At 40.1% G+C, this 18,570-nt stretch overlaps 1 protein-coding gene across 10 annotated transcripts in view; it reads left to right on the forward strand.

Moving 5' to 3' along the window:
* The window catches only part of ARHGAP24 (Rho GTPase activating protein 24), a 225,790-nt gene extending 209,878 nt beyond the window's left edge, over positions 1 to 15,912 (forward strand). For all 10 annotated transcript variants that reach the window (XM_054202154.1, XM_054202153.1, XM_054202155.1 and 7 more), the window contains 5 exons: positions 5,715 to 5,847; positions 8,156 to 8,229; positions 9,037 to 9,158; positions 12,602 to 13,670; positions 15,181 to 15,912. In XM_054202154.1, the coding sequence (XP_054058129.1) occupies positions 5,715 to 5,847; positions 8,156 to 8,229; positions 9,037 to 9,158; positions 12,602 to 13,670; positions 15,181 to 15,424 (1,642 nt within the window). In that variant the 3' untranslated portion in view covers positions 15,425 to 15,912. The remainder of the gene's footprint in view (positions 1 to 5,714; positions 5,848 to 8,155; positions 8,230 to 9,036; positions 9,159 to 12,601; positions 13,671 to 15,180) is intronic.
* The last annotated feature ends 2,658 nt before the right edge of the window (positions 15,913 to 18,570 follow it).

Consider the following 18,570-nt stretch of genomic DNA (forward strand, 5'->3'; position numbering starts at 1 on the left):
GTCTAGCTTGGAAATGGAGTCTGTCAATCTTCAGTATTCCTTGTGGTGCTTACTGCCCTGAATGGGTCCCTGGAAGGTAGCATGTATTGTAAAGTCATGAGCACAAAGACAAAGGAGCAGAATACGTGTTTTTTTTTTTCTCTGTTTAAACAGAAGAATAAGAATTGAGATCAATATTAACTTAAAGTAGAGCCAGGCTCTTGTGGCAGAAGGAGAGGAGAACAGACAACTCAGGACTTAAAATGCTTTCATATATATTTCACAAGTTGTAGGCAAAATTTCAGCGGGTCCTTAGATTAGGCACAGTACTGCTTGCACTAGATATGCATTATATAGGAAAATTATGTAGAGAGTAATGCTTTGGAGATACTTACGCAAGGGAACAGAAATCACATAGGACATTCAACCAGTTATGCTATGCATTTGACTTGACCTTTGAATTTCTGGACCAAAGCCTGACTCCCCAAATCAGTCGAACCACTCCACAATTCACCTGAACACAGGCCTTGCTCCCTTAGCCTCTGGGTCCTGGCTTCTCAGCAGTAACAGTGCTCTGATTCTTTCTATACGTAGTTATGCACATTTGTAATACTCCCTTCACGTTGCTTACTCAGTGTTTCATCACGGGTTTATCATGGGCTCTAGCATCTCACTCAAGCTGTCTGCAGACTGGCAGCAAAGGTACACAGCCTAGACAGCCAGTTAGGAACTCATCCTCCCATGTCAGGAAAACATCCATACTGATCTGAGAGCTGCTCTACAGACCTGAATGCAGCTAAGCAGGGACACAGTCAGTAAATGTGGTGGTGGGTACAGGATATGTTGGTGAGGTAGACTCTCTGTTTCCAGGATTGTGATCTGTAACACATCTGAAATGATGGAACTGTAATTCTAGTAATTCCAGGAGGTACTGATACACAAACTTCTTGAACTGTACTGTTCTTCATTTCATTACCAAAACTTCTCAATTGAATTATATACTCACAGCTTGTTGCTCCCTACTGCTTGTTCTTTATGCAAACTGTTTATGTGTCATCATGATCTAGAACTATTTTTAGCACAGCATTAATCTTTTTGTAATGTGACCTTGCCCTGTTAATATTTCCTCTCCGAGAGTTTATGAGGAGCTTGTTGGTTTTGTGTTCTAAAGTGCTGACTCCAGCTCTCTGAAGATGCTGTCTGCTTGTCCGAGTGTGAGGGTTATGCATGGATTTCTGGTGACCTGCTGGGCTTCAGTAATTTTTGTTTATGGTAGAGAGGGTGAAAAACTCCAGGCAGTGTAATCAATCTGACAGTGCCTGTGGTATCACAAAGGAAAGTGCTGTCAAAACAGCAATGCCGTGAGGGATATTAATGACAAAGCTTAGATTAATGGGGCTTTGAATCTGTGTAGTCTGATGAGTAAGGAGAGGCTGTGGTGTATTTGTATTTGTAATGCGTTTGCATGGACACTGGTGGAGTGGGGGATCAACAGTAAAGCAGTATTAAGATTTTAGTGAGGGAAGTAAACTTTCTCAGACTTTCCAGCACGACACACCGAAATAGACTGTTTCTCAGCTTGCTGATGCTTTCTGTGTTGCATTAAATTTTCTGCTTTGTGCTTTGTCATTCCCATTTCAAACTTGTAATTATTCATTGCATACTTGGAAAAAGTCCACCTCAATTAATGAGGCTTGTTCCAATTTAGGTAACAGAGGATTTTCTTCTGGAATTGACATACTCTATTTTAATACTTGTTAAGGAATACTTTTAATCATATTAATTACGAAAGTGTAATCATGGAACACTTTGATATTACACTGTCAGATAGCAAAAGAAATACCAAGATAGGTATAATCATTACGTTTCTGTAGCTGTAATGGTCCTAGAATAAGAGCAAGGCCAGGTTTGAAGGGAGAAATACTGCCTTGTCTTAAACTGATCAGTTGTAGCTGGAAAACGTCCAGGAACAAAAGGTCCACTACAGGCCCTGGAAAGATCCACATCTTACAAACAACACAAATGCCTTTAAGGCAGATATATAAATGCTGCTGGTTGACTTAGACTGTGGATAGAACACTGTAGACCAGCAAGGGAAATGAATGCTCCTGATCCTCAAGAGAGCTTGCAGTTCATCACTCCTTTGACACTCACAGCTGTCTTCCGTGGCTGAAAGGTGCTTCATGGTATTTATGGATTGAAACACCTAAAATACAGAGGGATTAAAACTGAAGTCTTCCATGTTTAAATTTTCCTCTGTATTTTAAAAGAAAAAGTGAAAAAAAAATACTAGACTGCAAGGTCTAAACAGGTCTCAGATTATATGAAACACTCTTTTACTTACATTATTATAAAAATATTGACAATTTTTTATACCAATATGTACATTGAAAATTACATTTACATTATATTTCTAGCTTTTGTGTAACTGTTGCTAAGTAGAATTTAAAAATCCAGTTCTTAAAGGGCTTTTCAGGCAGTGTATGTATGTGTGTGTATGTTTGTTTATGCTGCCAAAATCTGAATGGTAATTTCTGTATAGATAGATTAAGTCCTAAGCAGTGTTCCAGTACAGTTTAGGGGGAAAAGGTAACAAACAAATTTTCCAAAATCTTATTTTGCAGTCCCACCATCTTGTGGCAGTCTGCGGTATTGCCTTAGCGTTCAGTCAGCAGAAGCAAATTAAAAAAAAATACTACTTTTAAAAATTGCTAATGTGTCCCCATCTACTAATTGGGACCTGGGTTTCTAACTCTAGCTCAGAAAGCATCTTTCTGTGGACTGGTATACAGCATGTATTTCAGGAGGTTAGTCTGGGAACTCAAGACTTCATATTGTTTCCTTGCTCCTCAGCATCCTACCTTCTCATTTCTCTCTCAGTTCTTCCTTGGTAGAGCCACAGATTTTAGCACTCAGTTAACCCTTTGCAGTGATAATCTATCAGTACTTCACATTGAAAGGTGAAAACCTATAAATTCCATCAGTTTTCAGGGCTTTTGTCCCCTTCTTCAGCCTTTTTATCTTCTGTTTGCTGTGCCCTCAAGGAGCGAGTATTCCACTCCACACCAAGGGACTGGTGTTAAATTATTCTCATGTACTACATGAAGCATGATCCTGGCAGTACAAAGAAAGTAAGACAACATTGCTTAATCCCCTCACTGGGAGACCTGTGTGCTTTTAATTGTTCTTCAGTAATTTCTCTCACTCAACCTGTTTGAATATTGTATTTTGGAAAAGCCTCTAGTTTTATGGAGATAGTCTCTGGAAAGATGTCGTTCAGGTCTTCAGCAAGGCCTGGGGAGCTTCCTTTTTTAAATAATACAAATGGTAATAATAAAATCTTCAGAAAGACCATCAGTGCTGAGCAATCAGAGTTAAATTCTCTGCAGATTGATAGCCTGTGCTCCCTTTCATGCTGCAATGTAGGGCACTGTCCTAAGGCTGACAGTTCACATCTGCTCTCTGTGGCTGCTGCTCTCCTTCAGAGTCTGTCCAAAGTCTTTCCCTTTGTACTTGCTTTCCTGGTGCACCAACAGCTTAGGGAACTGAAGATCTCTCTGTAAAATTTGTTTCTTGGATAAGGCTGAATAGTGGCAAGTGCCTGGGCATGCATGCCATGGTTGTGCTCTAAAAACTAGCTCCAATGGCAGCAAGACACGCAAGCAATTACCTGAGAAATTACTGGGGTCTGGGTTTTAAGCCCTCAGGTTGTGCAGTCTGTAATTACAGAGTTTTGTTAGCCAGGATGTCAAGAAGACCTTCAGCGGACTTAGTTTGCATCTGGATTGGGGATAGGTAGAAGGCAAAGGTTGGAGGCCAAATCTCTGCTAGCATTTGAAATCTCATAAAATAGTACTGTATCTAGTGTCATGTATAGTACTGTTCCTTACATATGTTATACATGCACCCAAGGAATGGGGCAGGGTAAACACAGGATTCCCGTTTTGGATCCAAGCCAGTAGAGGGTTGCAATCAAGGTTGAACCTTCCTTGAAAGGAATTTGAAAATTTGAAAAGGAATTTGAACCTTCCTTGAAAATGTGGATTTGTGTTAGTACTTTGTTTCTAGAGTTTCTCTAGAAAATGCTTTCTGGAATTTTGGCTGGAGATTATTAATGATTGAAATAGAAATGTTTTCTGGGAATTAGTGTCAAGGAGGGTGGTGCTGGTTAACATTTAAACATATAGAGTGCTTTATCATTTTTTTTCTTCTGTTTTGACTTAGATTGATCCTACCTTACTGCATTAATCTAAGGTTGTTCCCATCATTCTTGCTAAGATTTAACTTAGTAAAAGCCATTATTGTTTTAACAGATCATTCCAAAATAATGATTAACGGACCTCTAGCAAAGCTTAAATGCGTCAAATACCAGTAGTTCCCTTTGAGAGACTATGAGTTTAAAAAATGTTCCAAGTGTGACATCTTCAAAGAAAAAGAAAAGGCACAGTAATGCACATGGTAGAAATATCTGTGCATTTTCTGTTTCTTATTAGCATAATTTAGTATCTGTTTTTTTTTGAATTTTCAGAAGTCAGAGGGAAACATATCAGCTTGCAGTACAACTCTCTATCTGAACCAGGGGAAGCATGCAGAACATTCCAGTAGGGACTCGAATAAATGCCTGAGTAGCTAAACCCAGATATGGAGTCAGAAGTAACGGAAGAAAGATTTCTTCATGTTAACTTGTACCTTTTATCTATTTCTATTTATTTCTTTTCAGAGAAGTACTCCTAAATTACCACAATCTAACTTTACACACGACAAAAACGTTTAAGGAAGTTTTATTGCATACTCTGAACTTGTGATTTTGATCTTTCTCCCCATCCTCTTACTTTTAGTATGCCTGATAAACAGCCTAGGCTCCTACTAGCTGTATCCAGAAAAGGCTTCAGTTTCTGCAAATGTAATTATGAGGAGGCATATGTCATACCAGATCTTTGACTGTCAGCCCTTTAATGTTACCTGTTGTGCACTCAGACATTTTCTAAATTTGGTGACTTGCCTTAGCTTACTCAGTACAGGACAGAGCTAGAACTCATTTCCCATGGATTTACGGTTCTGTGTGTAAACTATACCCAGGTTTTTGGTGTAACAGTACAACTAAAAAGCACAGTAGTAATTTTTTGGGAACCCATAGGAAAAAGATGCATACCAGGAAAAGAACTGTAATTCAGGTGGGGAAGTTTCAACTAGACACCTGTGGTATGTATGGTCTCCTTTAAAACTTGCTTACTTAATACTGATACCAGAGGAGATGGTGATACAGTGGAATTCAGATATGCCGGGCATGTCTTGGGAGCTGGGGCATCTCTGGTAGGAGAATAATCCCCACTGTGTAAATATAATGACTGGTTTCTGGCTCAGGTGAAAATGAAAAGCATCAATTAAGATGCATTTGCATGCCCGATGTGAGATGCCTGTCAATGAGAGCCAGGATCTTCTCAGTACCTGCACCTGCAAATAGGGCTTTATGTGTAATTATCTATAGTAATAAATCAATAGAGTTGACAGACTCTTGCTTGCAGGTATCCTAAGTTCTTTATAGGACCAAAAAAAACCCCACAAAAAAGAAACCAAATCCAGATTACAGATGTGATCTATAAATGTATATAATGCTGATGAGTAAAATCTGAGTTGACAATGGAAAAGTTAAGTGGCAGTTTTTATCCTGTCAGTCTCACAATATTATCCTGATCTGATTCACAGTAACAACTTTTTGTATTCCAACCCAACAGCAATACAGATGTGCATACAGTGGCATCACTGCTTAAGCTGTACCTAAGGGAACTTCCAGAACCAGTCATACCATACACAAAATACGAAGATTTCCTTTCCTGTGCCAAAATGCTCAGCAAGGAGGAAGAAATGGTGAGTTGGCAATTTGAGTGAGATGAAATAAAAGGCTGGGATGTTATAAACTGTTCCGATTTTGAGGAGGAGAGAAGCTGGTGATTACCTACCCTGATTTAAGATATGCATCTATTAATTGAGGCTGGTTTTATATGAAAATTGTTGCCACCTAGGTCATTTGGAAGTCTAAATAAAAGCGCAAAGCATAACCTTAGCTGTATTTATTGCATGTCACTGAATCTAGTTCAAGTAAACATCATCATGGTCAATAGCTTACATTTTGCATGGAAGAGACTTATATTTTCATGTATTATCATTCTGAACTGTAAAAGGAAGGTTCTAAAAGTTGTTGCTGTCCAACTCTTGCCATTAAATCAGGGGTCATTTTCTTCTAAGTATCAGGATGCCAGCTTCTACTGACTTGTGATTGAAGGCCAACAGACTCTATTCATTGCCTATCATTGAATCAGAAGGCCTCAAAAAGATGGAAGTGGGCCCCTGGAAGCAGGCCACCTTCCAGACTCTTCTAAAACAGCATAACACAGATGAGCAAAATAAGAGTTCTGACTGATAATATGTGCCCTGCAGGGGCACGGGTCTACTATATATTAGTCTGAAGACCTAAGAAACTAAGTGTTTGTTTTTACATTGTTCTGTGTGCTTATGGATAATGAGGTCAACCCTAATATCTTCTTTGCAAAGTAAATACAAATAGGCTCATTCTGTTGATTTCAGTCTACTCCGCTAACTTCCTAAGGTTGTTATTTCTGTTTAGTTCCTTTTTGACATTTCACATCCTGTTAGAACTGGAATCCCTCCTACCTAACCTTCTAATTAATTAAGATGAGGAGCCCTTCTTTTCTGAGAGACCATCTCCTTTCTGAGCCTTCAGTTGATGACTACCAACAGCACAGATGGTAGTTGTTCCCCATCCAATGGGGGGGAAGGGGAGGGAAAGGTGTGTGGCAAACTGTCTTCTATAGTCATCTCTTACACTGAAATCAGGCTGGTTTCTTCGCTGTCCTTTACAGCTTGCTACAAAGTGCAATTTTTTGTCAGCTGCTTGCAAAAGGTGGGATTGGTCCGTTCACCTGATTTGAGCTACTCTTTGCACAAGATAAGGCAGGGGATCCTCAGAGATAAAGTTGCAGCTGTTTGCTTGTGCGTGTTGCCTATGTCTCTAACCATTGATAGCTCCAGCGTAAAGCCACCTGACAGCTCTGCAGTTAGTTATTATGCAGTTTATGCTTACAGTGATATTCATTTTCAGATTAAATTTTTAGTCATTTTATATTGGCTTAGTCCAGAGTGTATTTATTTAGTTTCTCTGCAGCTGTGCCAGAGAACACTCTTAAATTCATTTGGCAAGATTAAAGCAAGATTCAAATTACAATGGCCTTCTGGTGCTGGAGTTGGTGTTGGCAGTTTGAAAAATCAGTACTATAGGTGATGAGCCAGTTCAGTCCTTTTTAGAGTGACTTAGCAGTCCAGCTATAAGGCTGTCTGACTAATTTTCAGTTCTTCTTTCTCTGTGCAGAAGTTAAAGGTGCAGTCACTTTTAAGGGAGGCAGCTGTGCATCTTGTTTCTTAGCACACAACCAGCGAACTTGTGCGCTATCACAACCCACCCATCTTGATTTGCATTTGTTTTCATAACATACTGTAATCAGAACTCCACCGATGCTAGCAAAGTACCAAAACCCCATGCTGAAAAACACTAAAGACAGTGTTGATAAGGAGGGTAATCAGCGTCTGTTTCCACGGGGCACAGAAATTAGTGTGTGATATTCTGCTTGTCCCATTCCCAGGGTGGGCACAAACTGAAATAACTGTTTATTGGTCTAAATCTAGTATGGACCAGAACTGGCTAAAATACCCAAATAGTTTTGCATATGAAAATGTCAACTAAATCATAGAATACCAGGCTGTAAGGGACCTCAAGGATCATCTGGTCCAACCTTTAACTAGTTCAAACCAGAACTGTTCCTGGAAGCCTCAGCCTTGTTATCAGCAGGAGGGGGAACAGAGCTGCTGGTCAAAAAAAGAAAGAGTACACAAGAAGGGAAAAACAGAATGAAACCAAGTTATTTATTTACGTGTTTATTTTTATCCACAGCTAATCCTTGTTAGCCAAATATAGCTTTCCCCATCCAAAATGGGTTCTACAAGCTGTTCCTAATGGTAGCCTGTATATGGCATTTAACACTGCAGTTTCAGTGATGTATTTGTTGTCTTGTAATTGGAATTGCTGACATTTTTTTAAATCTTTGGTAAAATACTAAGAAGCTGTGCCTCTCTGCTCTTTTTTTTATTAAACCGCTTAAAGGGCCTGAGAGAACTGGTGAAGCAAGTGAAGAGCCTGCCTGCTGTCAATTATAATCTGCTGAAATATATCTGTAGGTAAGTACTCTTGCAAGAATATCACAATGGTATTTATAACTGTGAGCTGACAGACAAACCAGTCTGTGTATTTGCCCTGAAGGAAAAGCATTACTCACAGTCAGAGGACTGGTGAACTTAAGTGAATGCACTAAAGATATAGGTTTACTGCTTGACTAATTACTCATTTGCTTTATGAAGATGCACAGTTATGACTTTACTTTCATAAGCAGGCTGCACTCAGCAAGAAACACAAGAAGGTAGAAATTAATGTATTCTTGTCCTCTTTATAGGACCCCGGTTTTCCCATTCCTAACTGCAGTTATTGGCCTTGGCTGTGCACTCCTGAAGCATGGTATCCTTGAAAACTCTGTATGCCTTGTAGTATATTGAATAGTTTTGTGGATACCTCCGAGAGCTTAAAAAACACGTCTTACACAGTTGCAATTTGTGAACTTATAGAAAGTTCCCAGCATAAAAAAAAAAAAAAATTTAAAAGAGTATAAACTTTTTCTTTTAATTGACAGTTTGCATTTTTAGGATATCGTATGAGCCAAGTAGTTGATTAATTATGCTGGAGAAAGTTACCATCTTCAACAGAGTTCTCCTGTAGTCAGTCCAGATTGAAGTTTAAGTTTTATTATCAATGTATCATTTTGAAGAAAATCTGAAGTTGAGGAGAATAGCCTTGAGCTTTCAAGATGTTCCACAAGGATTTGGAATGGAGTACTTGAACTATGTTAAGAAACCATCACATGCTTTGACTATTTTTTTTAAATTTATTTCCTTTTCACATGTTCCATAAAGGCCTCTTTTTTCCCCCCACAGATTCCTTGATGAAGTCCAGTCTTACTCAGGTGTAAACAAAATGAGTGTGCAAAATCTGGCTACTGTTTTTGGCCCCAACATCCTTCGTCCCAAAGTGGAAGATCCTCTGACTATCATGGAGGGTGAGGTTACTGTACATAACTTGTAATAGAAAGAAGGAATGTCTTTAGGTTTATTAACAGTACATCCCAGTTCATGTAGTATGTGCAGTAAGATCCACATACCTGTTTCACAGACACAGAATTCTTCAACCTGAATGAACTTCACGGTTAAATCTTGCAGGTTATTGTAAAAATGACTGAAATGTGCAGCATTGCAAACATACTTTGCGTGAAATTGTGCTGCCCTGGCAACTTCACTAAAAATGTACTTTTTCTCTCAAAACTTGCTATGGCATGTTCTTATTCAGCACGTGTGGTTGGAATGCAGTTAATATTTTACCTGCAGTTATTAAAGATGCAAAAAAGTTAGTACAGGTTCATACCTTGTGTTCCCACAAGGCAGTGGTATATTACATGCTTTCTTGCACAACAGTGATCAAATTGTCAGCTGCATTCTGTTATTTACAGCAATGTCCAGCTGTAGCATTTCGGTGTGATAAAGACAAAAATATGGCCATGACAATCTCCTCCCATAATTTCCTCCTAGGCTTAATCTTTGTGACTTTAGTTCTCCATAAAGTACATGATGCCTTTTCTCCCTCCAAACACTTTTTTCTTAATATATAGGATTTACTTAAATTTCTCAGAAATTAGGGCTGTACATAGATCCTGCACTGAAAATTTTACCAAAACTCAAAAATGCAGTGTTCATAGTTTATTTGAGAGCGTGTGGATTTATTTTTTTTGTGTTTGATGCATTTTCTGTTCCCCAGATACTGTTTCCCATATACTTTGTTCATTTACTTTTTTTTTTTAAGTCTTATGTTTCCTCCTTCTTCCTTTTAATTCTTAACACAATGACTATGTTGTGAACAGAAGGATGGTGTCTTCAAATCATGTATGAAAGCAGTAAAGACCCAGGGTTAGCCGTCTGAACAGTAGCTCAGACAAGCCAGAAAACCTTCTAATGTGGAAAGGGTTTTTAATCATCATCTTCATTTAACATCTGGGTTCTCATTGTCACAGAGTATAGTTTGATCATGCATTTGACTCAAAAGGGTTTGCAAGAGCAGGTGTCCAATTTATGTGCATGTTTATTATGCATCAAACCTGTGCAGCTTCAGATACTCTTAAATCTGCATTTGTGGCTTCCCCTTAGTTTCTGCACATACTTGTCTCAAATGCACTGTGACTATCTGATCTGGAGGTGCAGGGATAAGCTTCACCGTGTCATTGAAATTCTAGTTTACACATCTCACAGCTGTCTCCCCGTGGTATTTTGAGAGAGAAATGGAAGAGTCTTTCCTGCTTTGTTTCCTTCCTCTTTAACTATCTTGTCATGTCTCTCGCAGGAGTTCCATTTTGTGTGTGCGTGTGTGCACGTGCTGTGTATCACTTCACTTTCAGCCTGGCTCTTTGTACCTACAGAACTGCCAGACTGACTGGAGTAGTAGCTTCTCTTACCCTGACACTTCTGTAGAGCTTAGCAGCCTGGTAGATAGCCGACTGCTGTGAATGTTTCTCTTGGTTAGGCAGCAAACTGTCCCTTTTTTACCCACGCTTCTGCATTAAATAATAGTACAAAACGTACTTCAAATTGTTCAGTAAATTGGAATTGGAGAGAGATATCACAGAGCTGATTTGTACCACTGAAGTCAATGAGAACGGTATCTCACAGGATAACATCTTCTGGGTTTATAAAAGTGGGTCCTGCCTAAAGTTTGTGAGTTGCTTTTTTTTGCAAGTTTGAGCAAGAAAATTTGTGTTGTTTTTTTGTTGATTTTTTTTTTAAACCAGATGGAAAGGGAAAATAGTATGTTTTTCCAGTTCTTGAAAGCAGCTCTCCAGCCTGCTTATCAACAGCCCTAGCACTGAAATGATGGTGGCTGCTGTAGGAAATAGCATGGATACTACATTCATTGAAGGGAAATACATATATTTTTTAACTAATGAGAAACAGGTTTGATGAAACAGATTTATGACTTCTCTTTAATGATAACTTTAAGACTTGACATCAGACAATGCTGATTTGCAGTTGAGCATAGCTGAATGTATAGGAACTTTTAACAAAGATGTACATCGATTGGTGCTCATGGTCACCCTTCTTCATTGCTCTTTGCTTTTTGGAAGATAGAGAGTGCTTTTCTTGCACAATCATTTGAAGTCAAACATGCAGCTATGAGTAACCGTACCTGTATAATGAGGATGAGAATTTGGTTTTGTTTGGTTCGAGAGAGGTTTTCCAGAATTCCAATCATGGGCTGATTTTTTCCTGTAAAATGCATTGGTAAAAGTTGCCTGAGTACCGTGCAATGTTTGTAGTAAAATTCTGAACATAACAGCTAATGTTCTTGGAAGGAATACAGCTAAATATACCACGGGAGTAACTAAGTGAATTTTCCTGGTGCATAGTTCTAATGCATGATTTTACCTTATCAAACAAACAAACAAGAACATTAAAAAAAGATGTTGTCGAGTACCCACATTGAATTGGCTCTTAGTAGTTGTATTTTAAAAGGGTGGGGTATAAAGATGCAGAATATTACAAAGGAGTTGATGTGAAATAACATTGCACAGTGGGAAATTATTGATTAAAATAGCACAGCGTGCCTCTGAAAGCTCTCTAGGAGCTTAAAAATGGGGTGGTTATTGTAACTACCTTGACCTTGTTCCTGAAATATTCTTAATAATCCTTAATGAGAGTCTGCTTAATGAAACGAATTGCACATCGTTATTATCCCAAGTCCAGTTATAAAGGCTAGTGTGTAAATTACAGTGCAGTCAAGTGGTATGCACACCAAGGGGTCGTTCTTTAAGAGGAAAGGTAGCCATTTATTACAGCAAGTAGCAAGCTGTGGTCCTCCATTAGTTCTGTACTGTGCTATGGTGTGGCATAGTTCCCTGGTTGCATATAATCTCACCACGGAGTACATAAAGACATTCACATTAAATTAATTCTGTCATACTACTGCCCTGTTTTGCTCCAAAGGACTAAAACATCTGTGTTCCAGCAATGCAAATCCCTTGCCTGCCCGTTTTCTGTTAAACTACTAATACAAGTGCTGTGCCAAAATACGACTTTGCTTTTAAAAATGGTCACTACACTGAGTTGAAACACATCTCTTAAAATGATGTTATCCTTTGCTACTCTCCTTCTGTGGTCTTCTTGCAATGCAGTTACTGTAATAGTAATACCTTCTTCGCAAAAGTTCCTGTTCTTAGAGGGTCTGTGAGGCCTGCTGGCTTGGTTTGATGGAAGGAAGAGGTGGTGCTGATCTGGCCTGGTAGCCAGAGGCATCTCAGGTGTGTTAAACATTCAGGGTGTTACACAGATGGATGCAATGCGTAAATGTTTGTGTAAGCTGAATATTTAGTAAGTATTTGTGGAACCTGATGGATAAAGTATATTTATGCCCTAAACAAAACAGGCCATTAATGACCATGTGCTTGGCGTCTCCTTTCAGGTACAGTAGTAGTCCAGCAGCTAATGTCAGTCATGATTAGCAAACATGAAGAGTTGTTTCCCAAGGATGCAGACCCTCAAATGGGACCTGAGGTATGCAACAACAACAATGAAATGCCAAAGAAAGCGATTGTGGGGCAGCTACAGAACAAAGAGAACAACAACACCAAGGAGACGGCAGTGAGGCGCTGCTCTTGGGACAAACCTGAGTCTCCCCAAAGGGGAAGCATGGACAATGAGTCTCCAACTGCTCTGCCAAGCAGCAAGACAAGTAGCCCCAGAAACAGCATGCAGAAACTGGATGTCACCAGAAGCCCGCCACTCATGGTGAAAAAAAATCCTGCTTTTAATAAAGGCAGTGGCATAGTCACCAATGGGTCCTTCAGCAGTTCCGTGGAGGGCCCTGAGAAGAGCCAGACCTTACCAAACTGTACCCTGCAAACCAGGAGAACATCGTCGCTGAAAGGACCGGTGACTAAGATGGGCACACACAGTGTGCAGAACGGAGGTGTGCGGATGGGTGTTTCTAGCACAGATGGGCACACCAACACCATCAACAGCCGGACACCAGGCTGGGTGCCCAATGGCTATGTCACACTGAGGGACAACAAGCAGAAGGAATCGGTGAGTGAGTCAGGCCAGCACAACAGGCTTTCCACCTACGACAATGTCCACCAGCAGTTCTCTATGGTGAACTCTGATGACAAACAAAGTGTGGACAGTGCCACCTGGTCAACATCCTCTTATGAAATATCCCTCCCCGAGCACTCCAACTCCTGTCGTTCATCCACCACCACCTGCCCTGAGCAGGACTTTTATGTGGGTAACTTTGAAGACTCTGTGCTGGATGGACCACCACATGAAGACCTCTCTAACCCAGGTGACTATGAGAACAAAAGTGACAGAAGGAGTGTGGGGGGCCACAGCAGCCGAGCCACCAGCAGCAGTGATAACAGTGAAACGTTTGTGGCCAACAATACTAACAATCACAGTGCTTTGCACAGCCTGGTGTCCAGCTTGAAGCAAGAGATGGCCAAGCAAAAACTAGAGTATGAGACAAGGATAAAAAGGTAAGACGGTTTGGTTCTACCATCAGACTGCCTTTTGCAGAGGAAATCCAGGAAGTTTTCCCTCTCATGACTTGCTAGAAGTCTGCACTTGCTGCAGTCAGTGGGTGCTTGCCACTGAGTCTCCCATCTTCCTGAGTTGACATACTCTGACATTGCTTTTGTGACACCATGATCCAAAGGGGTTTGTTTCAGAGCAGTTGCTTGCAGTAGTTGTGACATGCTATCCTATTGGCATTAAAAATAAAGCCAGAACCTTGTGTGTTTCTGTAGAATCTAATTTAAAAAATCAGTAGGCTCTCACAATGTTTTCATTAGTTGACGCCTGTTCTCCAGAGACTGAGAAGGGCAACTGAACATCACCTTTCAGTGAAAGCAGTGCTATGGCTTATTCCACCTGTAGTTTTGGGGACTGTGAGACTGCTGGAACTCCTTTCCAGAGTTCTCATTACTCTTGAGACAGTCCTGCATCTCGAAGTTACTTCTGTTCACAGTCCTGTTTCTGCACTGCTGCTTTGCCTGAGCCTTTCCTTCACAGCTCGGACATGTTAAAGGCGGCAAGGGAGAGCCATGTCTTTGTCTACCAATAGTGCGGACTCTTCTCGTGCACAATGAGATTGCTAGGGTGGGCGGCCATAATTATCAGTGAATGACCTCAAAGTCTGGGCTTAGCATTAACTAGTGCACACAGAGCTGAATGTGCTATCTTTGTAATAAAGGTTCTTCAGTAAAGCTGTTCAGGACTTGTATTCTGTTCTCATCTCTGTTGCGCAGAAGCCCTTTGGATTGGTAACTCTGGCACTGCAAGTCATAGCTGGATCACAACATGTGAGAGCTACTGGCAACAGCAGCTGTGAGCGAAAGCGCAGCATATGGAATATTGCAGTCTTTCACCCACATCACTATTTTCAGTGTAGTATGCAATGTAGTAGAGCACTTCTTATAATGTTTAATATCCATGATGACTGTGTATTTAGTACCAGTAGGATTTCTAATGCTTTCCATTGGAAAGATCTGAAATGCAGTCAGGTTTTTAGACAAAAACCATGTTCGTGGCAGTTTTTTTTTTAAATTGTCGATCCATATTTGCGAAGGTACAGCAGATAAATCAGCTGAAGAAAGGAGATTAACAGTGAAACAAAGGTATTCAGGGCAGTATTCTGACCTTGTAAGTGACACTAGTGCAACTACAGCAGGAGATGGGTGTCAACACTTCCAGAAGTAAAAGGAATACTTGGCCTGTTCCCTGGACAATTAGATGGAGCTGTTTGCTACTGTGCACCTTGCCCATGGCTGCTATTAGGCACTTTCTAAATGAGCTACCAAAGAGATTGCCCTAGGAGAATGGTAAGTCATTGATGAAGTCATGGTTTGTAGATACACCTCTCAAAAATTCAGTCTAAGCTCTGTAAATGAAAAGACACGTGTATGAATTTGTTGGTGACATGCATTTCTGCTCAAGTGAGTGAGGAGTGCTGCTCAGGAGCTGTCTGCTTTTATTTTGTTTTTGCAGCCTGGAGCAGAGAAATCTCACCCTGGAGACGGAAATGATGGCCCTGCATGAAGAGCTGGATCAAGAGCGGAAGAAGTTCACAATGGTAGAAATCAAAATGCGTAACGCTGAACGGGCCAAGGAAGATGCAGAGAAAAGGAATGATATGTTGCAGAAGGAAATGGAGCAGTTTTTCTCCACTTTTGGAGAACTGACAGTGGAGTCTCGCAGACCAGAGAGAGGCAACACCATCTGGATCCAGTGAGCATTGGAAGCATAGACTGTGGGTCTTTGGGGAAGGGTTTGTGGGTATTATACTGTATCAGGTGGCTGGTCACCTATCTGAGGCTAGTACTCAACATAATGTTATAATCCCTTGAAGGAAGAAATCGTACAGACATCAACCACTCATATCTACAGTGTGTACTTAGCAAGTTATAGTCTTTGAATGCTTCATGAGACTACTGTCAAGTGTTACAACTGGATATGTGTATATAAATTTTAAAGAAATCACCAAGAGATGTATCTCAAGAAATATTTTAATGCAAGTCTTGTATTTAAACTGGTAAATTGAAATGTTGTTGCAATCAAGCTTTATATCAAGCTTTTTCCCTTGCACTTCACATAATAAGCTATTTTTGGCATTGTGTTACCATCAGCTTATTTTGTATATCAAATGTTTTTTGTTTGCTTGGTTTTGTTTTTTTTTTGTCTCCCCTCTTGCTGGGGAGTGAAGATAAACAGATATGTTAAGGTATGTGTGCCGATGCTTAGCCCTGATTTGCGCCGCTTCTAAAAAGACAGCAGGACAAGAAACAGCAGCACGCTATGGGCAAAATAAAGAGGTACTAATTTAACAGAATTGGCGGCCAAGGTAGAAAGTACTAGGGCACCTGTATTGTAAAAACCAAATGAGGATATCAAGTCAGCAAAACTGGGGACAATGGCAAAAGGGTAAACAGCTGCTTGTTTGGGAGCAAATGTGTGTGGCAGAGTAAGAAGTTGGGAGAGGGGAAAGGGGAACTTAAGGGGCAGTCAATCACTTGACCAGAGCTTTCTGGGGTAACCTAAAGCCTGATCACTGCAGCTCAGAGCAGGAATATAAACCAGTTGTTCTGACCGTATTCGCATCTGACTTACTTCTGTACTCTGGGTGATAGTGAGTCCTTCTTGTAATGCCAGTGAAGGGACACACAGAGGGGATGAACCGGACATCCTGATAGTCTTGTCAGTGTGATGGTTGCTGAAAAAAATAACAAAAATAATTATGCCCAGAGTAGAAATCATTGGAACAACTGTGTAACAAACAGCAAATAAGGAAGAAAACACCAACATGTTCACCACCCGTATTTACAGTGTGTATTAGCAAGTTATCACACAGTCTGAATGCTTCATGAGATTACTGTCAAGTGTTACAACAGTGAAAGTTCCCAGGCTCTCAGCATCACCAAGGGAACACCTAGAGGGAACAGCCTGGAGTCTTAACAGCATGCAGAGTGCCAATGAAAGAGAAACAGCAAAGCTATGCTGTAAATTAATAATTTTTTGTCATCTTTACATATAGTAAGTATAACCGGTATTTCCTACACCACATTAACGGATTTTTTGGGTTTGTGTTTAGCATTGGAAGCTGTATTATTAGAGAGGGTTGTTGGGATGTCTTGGCTTCCCTCTAGTGTCTCTTAAATATATTGCAATTATTTTTTAATTCCAATTGAGAAAGGACAATGAAGGTAGCCTCAAAGAACATTCTTGGTTATAGCATGTATATTAGACAATTATTAATTGGATGTGGGAATTATATTGGGAGCAAACATGAGGTTTACATTTCAGAGAAATATTACCTTACAATGGAGCATTACGCATGGTGTTTGTGGATGCATTATTTGTGTCTGGTGAGGTTCAGAGTCCCCAATCAGAATGCCTCTTGTACTAATTACTGTGGACATGTCCAGTGCACATCCAGTCTGTGTGTAAATCAGTAAAGGTCACACAAGGAGATCAAGGTAATAGGTGGAGAAAGTCCTGCTTTCTCACTCAGAGTAAGCTAATTTTCTCATTTTGATTTCCTTTAGCAGTCCCTATGTTGTTCAAGCTCTGTTCCTCTCTTAAAATTTAAAGGAATATACACAATTCCTAAGACTAGTTCAAGGACCTCTATAAAGGAGGACCTAAAGTTTAGTCACACAAGCATGGCAGAAAGTGGCCAGTGCGGAAGTGGGGAAAGGTGCTGCTCCAAGATTATCAGCTGATACGATGGCAAAAAGGACAGCTACTTGATAAAATCTTATTTCTGATACTTATTCAAAATGGAAGAATAGGAATTTCATTTCACGTCCACATCTGCCTCCAATGCCCTAGGCTATACAATATGCATGGAAGAAGGGAAGGTATTTATAGTCCATGTACTTAGGATTCTGTGTTCAATTTCGATTATCCTTGGTCTTCACAGGAACTGACTGGAGGCTTCCAGTGATTTCTATGTGCTGCATGTTCTCCTTATTTGTTTGAACAGGCTTCTTTGTACACATCTGTTTCTGAACTCACATTATTTGTTCAGTGATTGCTTTCTAAGGGTTAGTTCTTGGTTTACCCACAAGTCTACCCACAAACTACAAGAATGCAGTTCAGGGTTGTTTTTTGCTTGTCTTCAGGTCTTTGCATTCACCATGCCCGAGACAGTTTATAAGACAAACTATTTCAGTGAAAAATCTTCATTTTTGGTGTATATAGATCCTCCTCATTTTTATATTGTTCTTTTTGAGGATTTACATTAAATGCTCTTGACTGAGACTGAATGATGCTACTGCAGTGATTTCTTTAGGGCATGATCCTTGAAAAAAAAAAAGTCAAGTCTCTTATTTTTGCAGGGACTCTGGGAAGGTGTCTCTCCATGTGAATTTTATGTAGGGCTTTGGCTGGAGTAAACCTGGCTCCTTCTGACTGATACCAGGCTAAGAAACTAGAATTTCTGTTTTGTTTATGTATCAGAGGGATCTTGACCTGCTTTGAAATTAAGACTTAGTCTTGGAAGAAAATATAAACCATCTACATAATTACAGTTGTTAACACTAGCTAGCATTTTTTAGTCTCCTGGACACAGAAGCAAAATTCCTCAGTCAGAGTATCTTCTAGGAAAGTCTTTGTTACTCTGGGAGCAGAGCAGCAGCTCAGGTTTTTGCCCGTTTGGCCCAGGTCATTTTGGCTCTGATTCGTTGGTGGGTTTAAAACCACTCTTGGTACTGCTCTGACCTTCCAGCCATCTATTCCTGTACCCTACTTCTTAGTGCTCTTGTTTTTGTCCCAAAACTCGTGGGATCATTTACCTGTTGTGCATGCCAATAACACAGAGTGGAGGCATTAGCTATTTATTAGCAGTTCTGCGCAGAAATGGGTGCTAGGGAGCATTTC

The sequence above is a fragment of the Rissa tridactyla genome, chromosome 5 (genome assembly GCF_028500815.1).
Source record: "Rissa tridactyla isolate bRisTri1 chromosome 5, bRisTri1.patW.cur.20221130, whole genome shotgun sequence".
Taxonomy (NCBI): domain Eukaryota; kingdom Metazoa; phylum Chordata; class Aves; order Charadriiformes; family Laridae; genus Rissa; species Rissa tridactyla.